This window comes from Marmota marmota, unplaced genomic scaffold (genome assembly GCF_001458135.2).
Source record: "Marmota marmota marmota unplaced genomic scaffold, marMar, whole genome shotgun sequence".
In the NCBI taxonomy this organism is placed as follows: Eukaryota; Metazoa; Chordata; class Mammalia; order Rodentia; family Sciuridae; genus Marmota; species Marmota marmota.
The window spans coordinates 26915183-26930078 of NW_026000142.1; the positions used below are offsets into that span (position 1 = coordinate 26915183).

Consider the following 14896-nt stretch of genomic DNA (forward strand, 5'->3'; position numbering starts at 1 on the left):
TGAACCCAGGGGTACTTAACCACTGAGACACTTCCCCAGCCCTTTTTATATTTTATTTTGAGACAGGATCTTGCTTAGGGCCTTGCTAAATTGCTGAGGCTAACTTTGAACTTGCAATCCTCCTGACCTCAGCCTCAGGAGCATTGGGATTACAGGCATGTGCCACTGTGCTCAGCTAGCCCATTTTTATTTATCCATTTATCCATTGAAAGATACCTAGGCTGGTTCCGTAGTTTGGCCATTGTAAATTGTGCTGCTATAAATGTGGGTATGCATGTGTCACTATAGTATATTAACTTTAATTCTTTAGGATAAATACCAGGATTGGTATAACTGGGTCATATGGTGATTCCATTCCTAGTCTTTTGAGGAACCTCAATACTGATTTTCATAGTGGTGGTGCTGATTTATAGTCCCACCAACAATGTAAAAGTGCTCCTTTTTCTGAATCTCCTTTCCAATATTTATTATTGAAAAAGCATGTTTATTTAAAGACTGTTGGATTACTTTTAAAAACTGTTGCATTAATTGGACTTTTTAATTGTTTGCAGAAAGTCCATCTGTTGCTGAGTCAGCACATGTAAATTCAGAAACATTGATTCCGTTTCCTTTTCTACAGGCACTGTTATGTGGTCTACTTGTTACATGTCCTGAGGATCCACTGAGATATTTAGAGAGAATGATCATGGCTATCATTGAAAATGGTCTTGAAAGTCTTCATTGGTAAATATTGTTTTGATTTATGATTGGGAAATATTTTATTTTGAGGGCAAAACACACATTGTATAGTATCAAAATAAGGTCTTGCCAACGAATGCTTCTAATCTCGGTTATTAACAAATGCCTCTATAGGCTGTTAGGTCCCACATACTTACTGTGAATAATATGTTCACTGGTTCTCAACTTGAGAAATATAGCATATTCTCATAAACATGATCATAGGACAGCTTTTTCAAGGATAAGGATAAGGAAAGGCAGGTATACTCTCCTTGGGGGATCTAAACAAAATCTTGGGGAGGTAGTATGAAGACTTTTAGGTAATTCTGGTCTGCTTCTCTCAAGGGAAAATGTCTCTTCTTTCTCTTCCCTTCCTCTCTACCCACAAGAAAAACTGATTTAATTATGAAATTATTACAGAGCTGGGGCCTTCCAAGACACTGAAGCAGTGTGAAGAACCCCCTTTTAGGTCATGATTCTTGTGATCAAGTCAGAGGATTTTAGATGTGTCACTCCGAGTAATAGGAATGAGTTTATTGAAGGGATACAAAAAAAGGGAAAGAAGATACTCTCAAGGGAGTAAGTAGGTCCTCTCAGAGGAGAGGGACAATGGGCCTCTCATGCACTCCAGTTTTATTGGGGATCCCAGAGAAGTTTCCAGGAAGCCCCACACAGGTCCACCTCTTGACTTTTGACTGACAGCAAGATGACATCAGATTTTCAGGTATTCACTGCCATGGCAACTCTAGGTCTTCTTGGTCTATGCTGGCTGGTTCTAATTGAATTCTTAACTATACGTTCTTACAGATTTTATTTATGGTTAGGAAGAACTATCTCCCAGAGTTTCAGGATATGGTCACAAAAGTCTCCTGGGTTCCTCCCATCAACATTACCTTGGGCCTGCATTTCTCCTGCAGTTAACAGGTAGTTTGCTGAGGCAGGTGATATATCCTGTCCACTTATACCAGGCAGGGCTGCAGGTAAATTCCTTCTTGGGAAAGAAAGTATTTAGGAGTCAGCACAGTGGGCCCATACTACAGAATTATTCTCTTAACCTCATGTTCCCACCATCCTCATCTGTCTTTTCCCTAACAGAACTATGAAATGAAATTAATTTTGCCCTTGTTTTATGATTTTATTAAAGGGATATGTGCATTGATCCATTGATGAAACAAAATGTTCGAATATTATCTGAAACTTGCCTGGAACAACTTTTTGGACTGGATGATCAGCTGGTAATTATTATTAACCAAGCATTTTAAAATATAAATCTTGAATTCTGGTGGAAAAATCCAAGTAGATTTTAGATTTTATGGGAGTTCAAACTGTTTTTGGAACTAGGGACACCTTCAGAAGTGAAAGAATTACACACACACACACACACACATACACTCACACACACACAGAGCCAATACTCAGTAACTGCCTCAAATTTCCAAGAGCATTTGCTTGTTCCTGTTTCTGAATGCCTGCTTTTCCCCTTTCTCTCTCTCTCTCACCTCTCATACACAGAAGAAGCATTATGGAAGGCTATAAAAGAGGATGTCTTCCTTTGTTTCTAATCCGCTTTCTTCTGTGTCACATTCCCGTTCATTGTCTCTGGCTGCCCTGGCAGATGAGAATAAAGGAATTCTACTCAAAGAGACATGGGCAAAACATTAAATGTGGTCTAACTCAAAAGCCAGACCTTACTTCTCCTTAAAGGAACAACCCTCTCAAGCAGCTATTTTTGATTCTGTAAGTGGGCAATGAAGTAATTCAGGAGATAGAGACGTGAAGAATAAAGGTTGTGTACATAAGAGGAGCTAAAATAGCAAAAAGCATGTGGGGTGAGAAATAACCCTATAAATTCTATGTGTGTACAGTATGCAATACCTTTTAATTCCAGAGGTATTGGCCGTTCCTGGTCAGGGCTTGAGAGTTGCTGGTGAAGTTGGTCATTGAAAGTTGGAATCAAAGCCACATTCAAAGTGGGTGCTGAGAGCCAGGAACAATTTAGAGTATCCATTTACAGGGATCATTGGAAAATACCATTGGTTCCTCATCAGTGGTCTATAATAAAGAATCAGAGAGATCAGACAATTTCTGCCAACTCTGGGATGAACTGGAGGGGCTAGTATACTATGTAGAACCCACATGCCTGATCTTAGTTGATCTGCATCATGATGTGTAGATAACTGTTCTTTATCAACCATAGAGTTTTGATCTACTAAAGAGTACAGATACCTGCAAATTATGTTCTTGGAGATATTTGGGGGGTCATCTGAAGAGGTGAAGGGGAAGCCCAGGGGACAGAATTGAGTCTTCCAACCCTACCTCTTCACTCTAAGATAGTTTTGCTTTCAATATAATTTTGCTTGGGGGGGGGTGTGTGTGTGGGAAGCCTGAAGACTTAATTTCTTAAAATTGCTATAATCTTTGAAAACTACTATCTCTTTGATCTAGAGTAGTATTGACAGTGGTTTTATAAGATCTAAAAATCATGCTGTCTCCAGTGTCTATGGAAGCCTATAGTTAGTCTTTAAATAATTGCACAGAATTCATATATGCTTCAAACCTAAAGTTGTTTTAGAAAAGAAATTCTCAGATATTTCATGATGTTGAAAGCACAAAGAATAAAAATGATGGAAGCTGATCCAAACTTTGAAAGAAGTATGACAATTTTCCAAGGCATAGAAAAGATGCTTACTTCATACAATAAGTGGAAATAAATAGAAATCAGATATTACTTTGTAACAGTGATGAAGAAAGTATTCATTAAGGTTGGATATGAAAATGTGAATCTCCAGCTACTCTATGATTGCTTATTTTGAGGGCTCAACCTAGGCTGGTTTTAGATTCATTCATTTCTCCTTCACTTTCAGAGAAAAATGAAGTGCTTTTTTTTTTCTTTTTGTTACAAAGAAGTTAAAACACTGTAATCCTTGGTGTTTTTGATATTTTAAATTATAGCTACTAAATATTAGCTTCACTTAAAAAATAATTTGCATTCACATCATTTCCTATGCAGTTATAACTGCAGTAAAAGGATTTTTTAACATTTTTAACCAAAAACCTGAAGATCATAAAAAATTGTAATTTTTCACATTGTTTAATATTTCTTTGCTGGGTTTCATAGTCTCATACCCTATAGGCCTTCTCAGTAAGGGCTGCCTACATATGCTTATTTATAAAGCATAAATAAGTATTTTTACTTAGAAAAGAGTGAATATAGGAAATGGTGAGCGAGCCAAATAGTTACCAAATAAAGTTGAAATTTCATCACAGGAGAGAGGAAGACTGTGTGTTCCAAGATGAAAGAATCAACCATTGTAAGGAAGAAGCTGACTTCACAGACTTAATTCTCATTTCTTAGGAAATTAAGTCTCCAGATGGATAGTCTAATTATAAGAAACAGCATATATAATGTTTTAAAAAATCTTTTTATTATGGAAAAATTGAAACATAATGCAAAAGTAGAATACCATATTTATCACTCATTATCCAGCTTGAGCAATGATCAACATTTTGCCAATCTTGTTAATTTAGTCCTCTTTCCACTCTTTGTGTGGAGTATTAGAAAATATGTTCCAAAAATTTTATATATATACACACACACATACATATAAACATATATTTACCAATAAATGTTTCAGTTGCATCTTTGACAGAAATGGCAGTTTTAGAAAATATAAACATAGTGTCAAGGGCAGAGAAAGAAGGTTGCTGAGTAGGATGCTCAGCTGATCATCTCCCCACAGATACCCCAAGTTACAAACTACTCACACACAAATGACCTTCACAGGAGCTAAGGAAATCAGGTAAGAGACTACAGTGCCTGATTTTAGTTTAACAGAACAAAAGGATGTACTGAAGAAAGCAGAAAGAGAAAAGAGTTGCCCACATCATTCCTTCCCCTAACTGTAAACAACCCAGTGTGGAAAAAGCTGCCTTCTGCTTGGGAGAAGTAGACAGAATTAAGTCCAGGCTTTAGAATAGAAACCCAGTACCAGGCCTGCCACGTAAAACCCAGTAATGGGCCAAGCCTCAGGGCTCCTCTGGCCAGGTCAATAACAGCAGAGTGTGACCAGCTGAGACACTGAACTGTTTTAGGCCAGGATGTTGGCTCCTTCTACTAGGCTTCCTCCAAGAGCAGCAGATTAGGGAACAAGATTCTATGCTTAGGGAGTAACACATCAAAGGTAGCATGGGGCTTTTTCTTGGAGGAGCTCGGTGCCCAATAGAAACTGAAGGCCACATACTCAGGCAAGAGGTCACAGAACAGCCCCTGCATCAGGCAGAGGCTAGAGTGCCAACAGGGCAGACTTCAGTTTTTATCTGTATCATTTCAAAGCTGGAGCTGGCCAGGAACACATCCACCCTCCTCCACAGAGAGTGCAGGCCCTGCAGCTATGAGATTCAGGTTCCTTACAGTTTAGCAACAGCCTTGGTAGCCAAGGAACTCTATTACCTTTTCCCAACCTTAGACAGCATAGCTGTTGTCAGGCCAGGTGCTCTAGAAATGGCCTGGCAACAGGCAGAGACCTATGCTCCAGTGAGACAAATTTATGCTTTGCCTGCATAACTGCTAGCTGTAATGTGGGCCCCAGTAGAACCCTGAGATTATGCAGGTTCTTATGGCTGTAGGATTCAGGCTTGATTCAACTTAGTCTCAGTCTAGGTGGCAAGGGACTGCTTCACCAATATTATCCCAACCTCAGACAGGTTCAATGTCCAATACCAAAAAAAAAAAGTCAAACTTTATGCCAAATTTTGAAATAATGCAATCCTTCAAATCAAATTTTTCTTGAGAAGCATTACCTTTCAAAGCTGACAGAGAAATTAATTCAAAGTTTTATTTAAGTTCTTGCCATTCTGACTTGAATGAGATGGAATATCAATGTAGTTTTGATTTGCATTTCCCTTATTGTTAAGGATGTTGTACATTTTTTTCATGTATTTGTCGATTTTTTACATTTCTTCTTTTGAGAAATGTCTGTTTATTTCATTTGCCCATATATTGAATGAGTTATTTTATATATTTATTTATGTTGGTGTTAATATTTTTGAGTTCTTTGTATATTCTGGATATTGATCTCCTGTTGGAAGAGTATTGGCAAAGTTTTTCTCCAATTGTGTAGGCTCTCTTTTCATACTCTTGTTTCCTTTGCTGTGCATAAACTTTTTAAAATGAAGGCATTCCGCCTATTAATTACTGACATTTTTTCTTGAGCTTTAGGAGTCTTATTCAGGAAGTTTGTGCCTACACTAATATGTGGGAGTGTTGAGCCTATGTTTTCTTCAAGTAGTTGTGACATTTCTAGTCTAATATCCTAAGTCTTTGGTACACTGTGAGATTATTTTTGTTCAGGGTGGGAGCTAGGGACCTAGCTTGATTTTCTACATATGGATATACCATTTTCCCATTACCATTTGTTAAAAATGCTTTCTTTCTCCAACATATGTTTTCTTGTATGTTTGTAAAGGATTAGATGATTGTATCTATGTGGATTTTTTTTCCTGCATCTTCTATTCCATTATGTTGGTCTTCATGTCTGTTTTTGTGCCAATACCATGCTGTTTTTGCTACTATGACTTTGTAGTATAATTTGAGATCAATTATTGTGACGCCTCCAGTATCTTATTGCTCACTATTGCTTTAACTATGCTGGTTGTTTTATTCTTCCCTATGAATTTTAGGATTAAAAAAAAAAATTCTGCAAAGAGTGTCATTGGTATTTTGATGGGGCTTGCATTGAATCTGTATAATCGCTTTGATACTTTTAATATGTTTTAAAATGCAGATTGCTAATATTTTATTAAGAAATTTTATATGGCCATTTTGACAGAATTAATTCTGCTCATCCAAAATCATAGTAGATTTTGCCATCTTCTAAGGCTATCTTTAATTTCTTTTTTCATGTTCTATTGATTTTCTCTGTAGAGGTCTTTTACTTCCTTGGTTAGATTTATTCCTAAATATTTTATTATTTTTGAGGCTACTGTGAATGGAATTGTTTTCCTGCTTTCTTTCTCAGCTGATTCATTTTTGGAGTGTAGGAAAGTTACAGATTTTTATATGTTAATGTTATAATCTGCTACTTTGCTGAATCTGTTTATTAGTTCCAAAAATCTTTTTGGTGGAGTACTTTGGATCTTCTAAGTACAGAATCATGTCATCAGCAAACAGAGATAATTTGACTTCTTCTTTTTCTATTTGTATCCCTTTAATTTCCTTTTCTTGCCTGATTGTTCTAGATAGAGTTTCAAGAAATATATTAAATAGGAGTGGGAACAGTGACATCCTGTTCTGTTCAAGATTTTATAGGAAATACTTCCAGCTTTTCTCCATTCAGTATGATGTTGGCCTTGGGTTTGTTGTAGATAGCCTTTACAATGTTGAAGGAAGTTCCTTCTTTGCCTAGTTTTAACATGACTAGGTGCTGGAATTTGTCAAAGGATTTTTTCGCATCTATTGAGATGATCATGTGATTTTCCCCCTTGATTCTATTTATGTGATGAATTATATTTATTGATTTGCATATGTTGTACCAAAATTGAATTCCTGGAATGAAACCAACTCAGTCCTGATATACCGTCTTCTTAATATGTTTTTAAATGCAGATTGCTAATATTTTATTAAGAAACTTTCTGTGTATGTTCATCAGGAATATTGGTCTATAGTTTTCTTTCCTTGACATGTTTTTATCTGATTTTAGTATCAGGGTGATACTGGCTTCATAGAATGAATTTGGGATGGTTCATCCCCTTTCTATCTCATGGAATAATTTGAGGAAGATTAGCTTTAGTTCTTTTTTAAAGGTCTGGTGTAACTCAGCTGTGAAAGCATCTGATCCCAGGCTCTTTTTTGGGAGGCTTTTTATTAGTGATTTAATCTCATTGATTGGTATTGATATGTTTAGGTTTCTATATCCTCTTGTTTCAATTTGGGTAAGTCATATGTGTCCAGGAATTTGTCAATTATCTTCTATATTTTTTATTCTATTGGCATATAAGTTTTCAAAATAGTTCCTAATTGTCCTCTGAATTTCAGTAATGTCCGTGGTTGATTTATCCTTTTTCATCTCTACTTTTGTTGATTTGGGTCTTTTCTCTTTTTTGGTTAGTTTTTCTAAGGGCTTATCAATCTATTTTATCTTGAACCAGCTCATTGTTTGATTGATTCTTTGTATTATGGTTTGGATATGAGGTATCTCGCCAAAACTCCCATTAATGCAAGTGATATTCAGAGGTGAAACAATTAGATTATTAGAGCTGAAGCCTAATCAGTCTGCCCTAGTATAAATGGACTGACTGGGTATTGACTAGAGGTGGGTTGGGCATGGCTGGAGGAGGTGGGTCACTGGGAGTCTGCCCTGGAAAGATGCATTTTCCCTGTGGCCCATTTCCCTTTCTGCTTCCTGACCCCACCATGAACTGAATGACTTTCTTCTGCTGGGCCCTTTCCCCATAATGTGCTGCCTTACATTGGCCCTAGAGCAATGGAATCAGGCTGACACCTCTGAAATCAGGATCCCCAAGTAGACTTTTCCTCCTATAAGTTGTTCTTGTTAGGTATTTTGATCACAGTGATGCAAAAGCTGACAAAACACTTTGTAATTTTTTAAATTCTCAATTTCATTAATTTCAGCTTTAATCTTAATTATTTCCTGTTTTCCACTGGTTTGGAAATTAATTTGTTCTTGCTTTTCTAGGACCTTTAGATGTAACCTTAGGTAGTAGGGAACTCTCTGAACTCTCTGTTGTTGTTGTTGTTGTTTTTTTTTCCTTTTATAAATGTAGGCATTTAGTGCTATAAGCTTTCTGCTTGGAACTGCCTTCAGAGCTTTTGATATATTGAATCTTTATTCTTGTTTGTTTCTAAAAATTTTAAAACTTCTATCCTGATTTCTTCTCTGAACCATTTCTCATTCCAAAGTATATTATTCAATCTCCATGTATAAACAAGGTTTCTATTTTTTTATTTCATTATTTATTTCTAATTTTACTTCTTTAACTTCTGATAAGATGCAAGGAATTCTCTCTCTCTCTCTCTCTCTCTCTCTCTCTCTCTCTCTCTGTCCTTTTTGTTAAGACTTGCTTGGTGTCCAAAACATGGTCTATTTTGGAGAAGTTTCCATGTGCAATTGAGAAGAAAGTAACTTCAGTTGTTGATGGTTGAAATTGTCTGATAGGTACGTTTGATTGATAGTATTTTTTTTTTTAAGGTCTAAAGATCCTTTACTAAGTTTCGTTCTGGATGACCTATCTATTGGTGAGACAGGTGTGTTGAAATCACCCAGTTATTGTATTGGAGTCTATCTAGGACTTTATGGTGTGTAGTGTTTGTTTTATGTATGTAACTGTGCCAACATTAGGGGCATAAATATTTATAATCATTGTATCTTTTTGTGGGATAGACTCTTTACCAGTATAAAGTAATCTTCTTTGGCTCTTCTGATTACTTTTGGCTTGAAGTTTGCTTTTCAAATATGAGAGTGGCTACCCCTGCTTGCATTTGGTCTCCTTTTGCATGGTATATCAACTTTTCATCTTCAGATTATGTATGTATTTGCTTAGAAACTGTGTTTCTTGTAAACAACATATCATTGATTCCTGTTTTCTAATCCACTCTGCCTTTTAATTGGAAAGTCAGGGCCATTTACACTTCATGTTACTATAGAGATGATTATTTCCTGTCATTTTGATCTTTTTTTGGGGGGTGGGGTACTAGGGATTGAACACAGGGGCACTCAACCATGGAACCACATCCCCAGCCCTTTTATTTTATTTTATTAGAGACAGGGTCTCACTGAGTTGCTTAGTGCCTTGTTAAATTGCTGAGGCTGGCTTTGAACTTGCAATACTCTTATCTCATCTTCCTGAGCCACTGGGATTACAGGTGTACACCAATGCACCTGGCCCCATTTTGATTTTTTCTAATGTTTTATTTTTTCTTGACTCTCCTTTTTAAAATTATTCTTCTAGTGGGATTTATTTTCTCTCTTTTAAGTTTGTTTTGCCTTTCTTCTGCATGAAGTATTTTTCTAAGAATTTCCTATAATGCCGGTTTAGTCATCATGGAATCTTAGTTTATGCTTATCTTGGAAGTTTTTATTTGGTCTTCAGTTCTCAAGCATAGCTTTGCTGGATAAACTAATCTTGGTTGACAATTATTATCTTTCAGAACTTGATATACATTATTTCAAGGCCTTCTGGATTTTATCTGGGCTAAGAGATCAATGGTGATTTGCTTAATTTACCTCTAAATGTGACCTGCCATTTTTTTTCTTGCAGCTTTTAAAATTCTATCCTTGTTCTGTATGTTAGACATTTTAATTATAATATGTCTCAGAAAGGATCTTTTTGATCTAGTCTGTTTAGGGTTCTGAATGTATCCTGTATTTGAATCTCACTCTCATTCCCAAGGTTTTGAAAATTTTCTGATATTATATCACTGAACAGGTTATGCATGCCATTAGTTTATATCTCATTTCTTTTCTTTATATCAATAATATGTAGATTTGGTCTCTTCATGTTGTCTCATATTTCCTGAACATTCTGATCATGGTTTCTTTCTTTCTTTTTTTTTAAAGAGAGAGAGAGAGAGAGAGAGAGAGAGAGAGAGAGAGAGAATTTTAATATTTATTTTTTAGTTTTCGGTGGACACAACATCTTTGTTTGTATGTGGTGCTGAGGATCGAACCCGGGCCGCACGTACGCCAGGCGAGCGCGCTACCGCTTGAGCCACATCCCCAGCCCTGATCATGGTTTCTTATTGTTGTTTTTGCTGACTAAATTTTCAAGATTATGTACCTTGTCTTCAAGGCCTGAAAAATCGGTCTTCTGCATAATCTCTCAATGATACTTTCCATTGAACTTCTAATTCAATTTATTAATTTTTTCCAGGTTATCTGTTTCATTCTTTTAAAAAATATTGATCTCTTTATTGAAATAATCTTTCACTTCCTGTATTTTCTCTTAGTTCAGAAAATGTGCTTTTTTTTCTTTTTCTTTTCTTTCTTTTTTTTTTTTTTTTTTTTTTTTATGGTACTGAGGATCAAACCTANTTTTTTTTTTTTTTTTTTTTTTTTTTTTTTTTTTGGTACTAGGAATTGAACCCAGGGGCACTGAGCCACATCTGTAGGATTACTGGGGATATAATAGCAGGGAGATGAAACCAGGAAGGAGATGAAGTGGTAGCAGTAAATTGCACTTGTTTAACTCTACTAAGGGTCCCTAAGTTTCGTACCCCTGGATCCTCTTAAGATGATATCACCTGCAAAGTGCTATATAAATATTTACAATAAATAGTATAGGTCATAAAATGAGTATACTTTTTGATTAAATGAATGTGGTTGAAATCATTTGGCAGTGAGGGTTCTAGCTCAGGAAGGCCTATCCTTGGGATAAGGCATGTGTTGACTCTAGTGTAGCTCAGTGGAACTTTTGGCCAAGTGCAACCATTATTGGGCATAAGCCTGGATAACTTGGCCCTCACATGGTTTCATTTCCACTGTCAATATTCTCACCACTCAACAACTGCCTTTATAGCAGTGTTTTGCACACAGTAGGCACCCATCAAAAACAAATGCTTTTCAACTCTTTTCGCATGTCCCACAGTTTAGATTTTTTAAAAATTTATATATAATTTATTTTACTATAGTCATCACAAACTATATAATGATTGAGTTCCCCAAAACTAGAAACATTAGCTAAAAGGTAATTTTAATACAAAATGAAGAATGAAATAAATATATCAATCCAAGATGAAATAACTTTCAAAATGTTTTCTTTTAATGCAGTAATATAAGCCATTAAAGTTTTAGAAAATCTGGGTGTATAAAAGCTTCTCATATGAAATAAAATGATTCATTGTATGATCTATTGAAACTGATGATGTTAAGAATGTGATACTGCAATTTATTTAGATTATAGAGGCCCTTAATAATAAGAATTTTCTTAATGCATTATGTTCTACAGTTAACACTGTCTTTAATCTTTCAAATATTCTTATACAAATACCTATACATTTAGATATTAATCATTTTTCTTTTTTAGTCTGTTCTAATTAGTTATATATGGCAGTAGAATGCATTTTGACACACTGTACACAAATGGAGAACAACTTCTCATTCCTTTGGCTATATATGGTGCAGAATCACATGGGTAGTATAATCATAATGTCCTTCTCATTCCACCGTCCATCCTATTCCCACACCTCCTCCCCTCCCGTCACTCTCCTCTGCCCAATCCAAAGTTCCTCTGTTCTTCCCTACCCCCACCCCCATTATGGATCAGCATCTGATTATCAGAGAAGAACTTCAGCCTTTGGTTTTTTGGGTATGGCATGTTTTATTTAGCATAATATTCTCCAGCTCCATCCATTTACCTGCAAATGCCATAATCTTATTCTTCTTTATATTATTGTGGGATAGACCCCACAATATTCCATTGTGTATATATACCACATTTCTTATCCATTCATCTGTTGAAGGCATTTAGGTTGGTTCCACAGATTAGCTGTTGTGAATTGAGCTGCTATAAACATTGATATGGCTGTGTCACTGTAGTGTATGCCGATTTTAAATCCTTTGGGTATAGACAGAGGAGTGGGATAGCTGGGTTAAATGGTGTTTTTTTGCAAGTTTTCTAAAGAATCTCTATATTACTTTCCATGGTGGTTGCACCAATTTATAGTCCTGCCAGCAATGTATGAGTGTACTTTTTTCCTGGATCCTCACCAACACTTATTGTTGCTTGTATTCTTGACAATTGCCATTCTGACTGAACTGAGATGAAATCTTAACAGTAGTTTTGATTTGCATTTTTCTAACTGCTAGAGAGAATGAACATTTTTTTTCATGTTTGTTGATCTATTATATTTCTTATTCTGTGAAGTGTTTGTTCACTTTATTAGCCCACTTATTGATTGGGTTATTTTAGACTTTTAATTTATATGGTTTTCTTATTTCTGCTTGGTGAGGCATTCCTACACTTTTTTAGGAAGAGAATCTCATATCCTTGATAAGCAAAATCAGTCTTAATTAATAGTGACCAGTAGAACTGCAGTTCTATTCGTTTATAAATACAGCTAATAATAACAGTGCCATAATATATACATTAAAATGCTTTAAAGTGAGATGTAATAGGATAATTTTAATCTGCACTTCTAACTTTTAAAAAATAGATGTTAGGCATACATAATAAAATTCCTAAATATTTAAGTGATATATAGTTCTTTCAGTCCACTCTTGTCTCCCAGATGCCTAGTTCCTTTCCCCAGAGGCAATCATTGCTCTCATTTCCTTTTGTATCTTGCTCAGGTAAACTGTGTATTCCACTTATGTCTAATGTTTATTTCAATTACTTATTTATTTTAGACGACTCCAGAATTGATGATAAAAGCATGCACCTTTTATACTGGACATTTAGTAAAGACCTATTTTGGGTAAGAATGTGATTTTTCTGATAAGAATGTGATTTTATATACTATTTCTTTTTGTGTTTTTATTCATGATATTCTCCACATAAAGAAAAACTCACTCTTAGCCAGTTGTGCTGATTTATTCTATTTAAGCATGTTTCTACCATTTCATTTTTAAACATTTTTTAAGATTGTAGATGGACCCAGTACCTTTATTTTATTTATTTATTTTTATGTGGTGCTGAGGATCAAACCCAGTGCCTGACACATGCTAGGCATGTGTTGTACCACTGAGCCACAACCCCAGTCCTACCATTTTATGTTATATTTAAAAAAAAAAATTTAATCAGAATGTATTTGGTTAAAATATATTTTTTACTTCTTTGAGATATAACTTTTGTATTTTATGTTTTTCTTTTTCTTTTTTTTAATAAAACTTATAAACAGATAGTACAGGTCCACAATTCACTTATCTGAAATCCTTAGGGACAGATATATTTTGGAATTTGGATCCCCCTTTTTTGTTTTTAATTTTTTTTAATTTTTAAATTTGTTCTAATTAGTTATACATGAGTGTAGAATGCATTTTGACACATTGTACACAAATGGAGCACAACTTCTCCTTCCTCTGGCTGAATATGGTTGCAGAGTTGCACAGGTACTATAATCATACATGTATATAGGGTAATAATGTCTGTCTCATTCCACTGCCCCCTTTTTTCTTAAATCATCATTATGACAATTATTTTGGGAAATTGAAGTTATCCTAACATGACATTATTCCATGATTTCTTTATCTTATCCCAAAAGAAATAAGGCTGCCATATAACTTCTGTTATCCTCTGTAATCATTAGAAATTCTTCAGGTCACCCAAATGTATAGAATTTTCTTTCTATGCTGTGATTTTGAGGAGAATAAAGGAAGTGTTAGTTCTTGTTCCATTTAACATATTTACTAACGGGTTGCTCTGACGTCAAAATGTTATTTTTCTGTGTCTCTGCCTGCAGAACTTGGAAAGAAATAACAATGCCTCATATAAATGTAGAGGATACCCTAGCTGAAAAGATGGAAAAAGCAATGATTTATTGTGATTCTAAACTTAAAAAATTTTCATTTCATCAATGGTACTCTTATACAAAAAATCAAAAAACAAAATTTCAAGGTAAATCCTTACATGATAACAATAGTTTTTTTTTTTAATTTACTTATTCAGAGAATCAGTAAACTTATAGTTTAGCATGGTTTGTATTATTGTCATAAAATTAAGGTAGAGCCATTAATTCAGAATACTTAATGACATTTTGTTTAAAGATTTTATTATATTAGAAAAGAGGCATATTTAAAATTAAATCCTGTGTATTGGTGTATGAGTATATAAATATAAATAGGGATTTATTACTTTTTACATAGTAAAGAACTGGTATGTTATAGGTGGATATCAAAGTTGACTACTTTTATGGAGACCTATATATTCTTTACAAATATTTAATTTAATTTATATATGAGAAAGCTTAAAGAAAAATCATTTCTCTTAATTAAGAGTTGTGGTAGCCAGGCATGGTATTGCCCGCCTGCAATCCCCACTCCTGCAATCCCAGTGGCTAGAGAGGCTGAGACAGGAGGATCATGAGTTCAAAGCCAGTCTCAGGAAAAGTGAGGTGCTAAGCAACTCAGTTAAGACCTGTTTTTAAATAAAATAAAAAATAGGGTCGAGGATGTGGCTCAGTGGTTGAGTGCCCCTGAGTTCAATCCCTGGTTCCACTCCTGCAATC

General features: G+C 35.1%; 1 protein-coding gene across 1 annotated transcript in view; it reads left to right on the forward strand.

Moving 5' to 3' along the window:
- Positions 1 to 14896, forward strand: part of Fbxl13 (F-box and leucine rich repeat protein 13) — a 195833-nt gene that overhangs the window by 13423 nt on the left and 167514 nt on the right. The window contains exons 2-5 of the mRNA XM_015488382.2: positions 620 to 723; positions 1862 to 1952; positions 13080 to 13147; positions 14132 to 14286. Of these exons, the coding sequence (XP_015343868.1) occupies positions 620 to 723; positions 1862 to 1952; positions 13080 to 13147; positions 14132 to 14286 (418 nt within the window). The remainder of the gene's footprint in view (positions 1 to 619; positions 724 to 1861; positions 1953 to 13079; positions 13148 to 14131; positions 14287 to 14896) is intronic.